Source organism: Merops nubicus, unplaced genomic scaffold, assembly GCF_000691845.1.
Source record: "Merops nubicus isolate BGI_N331 unplaced genomic scaffold, ASM69184v1 scaffold7081, whole genome shotgun sequence".
NCBI classification, from domain to species: domain Eukaryota; kingdom Metazoa; phylum Chordata; class Aves; order Coraciiformes; family Meropidae; genus Merops; species Merops nubicus.
Genome location: NW_008590190.1, coordinates 1,263 through 1,624, shown reverse-complemented (window position 1 = coordinate 1,624; position 362 = coordinate 1,263). Strand labels below are relative to the sequence as shown.

Here is a 362-nt window from a genome sequence, read left to right as displayed (position 1 = left end):
CCTCTTCCTGGGCATCTACCTGGCTGCCCTCCTGGGCAATGGCCTCATCATCACCACCATAGCCTGGGACCACCACCTCCACACCCCTATGTTCTTCTTCCTCCTCAACCTTGCCCTCCTGGACCTGGGCTGCATCTCCACCACTATCCCCAAAGCCATGGCCAATTCCCTCTGGGGCACCAGGGACATCTCCTACACAGGATGTGCTGCCCAAGTTTTTCTAGTTGTCTTTTTTCTTTCAGCAGAGTTTTATATTTTGACCACCATGTCCTTTGACCGCTATGTGGCCATCTGCAAGCCCCTGCACTATGGGACCCTCCTGGGCAGCAGAGCTTGTGTCCACATGGCAGCAGCTGCCTGGG

The 362-nt window shown here is 55.8% G+C and overlaps 1 protein-coding gene across 1 annotated transcript in view; it reads left to right on the top strand.

The window, feature by feature from the left end:
- Positions 1 to 4: 4 nt before the first annotated feature.
- The window catches only part of LOC103782090 (olfactory receptor 14A16-like), a gene marked incomplete at both ends in the record, with an annotated part of 807 nt that continues 449 nt past the window's right edge, over positions 5 to 362 (top strand). Inside the window, one exon of the mRNA XM_008949835.1 lies at positions 5 to 362. This exon is cut by the window's right edge and continues 449 nt beyond it. Within this exon, the coding sequence (XP_008948083.1) occupies positions 5 to 362 (358 nt within the window).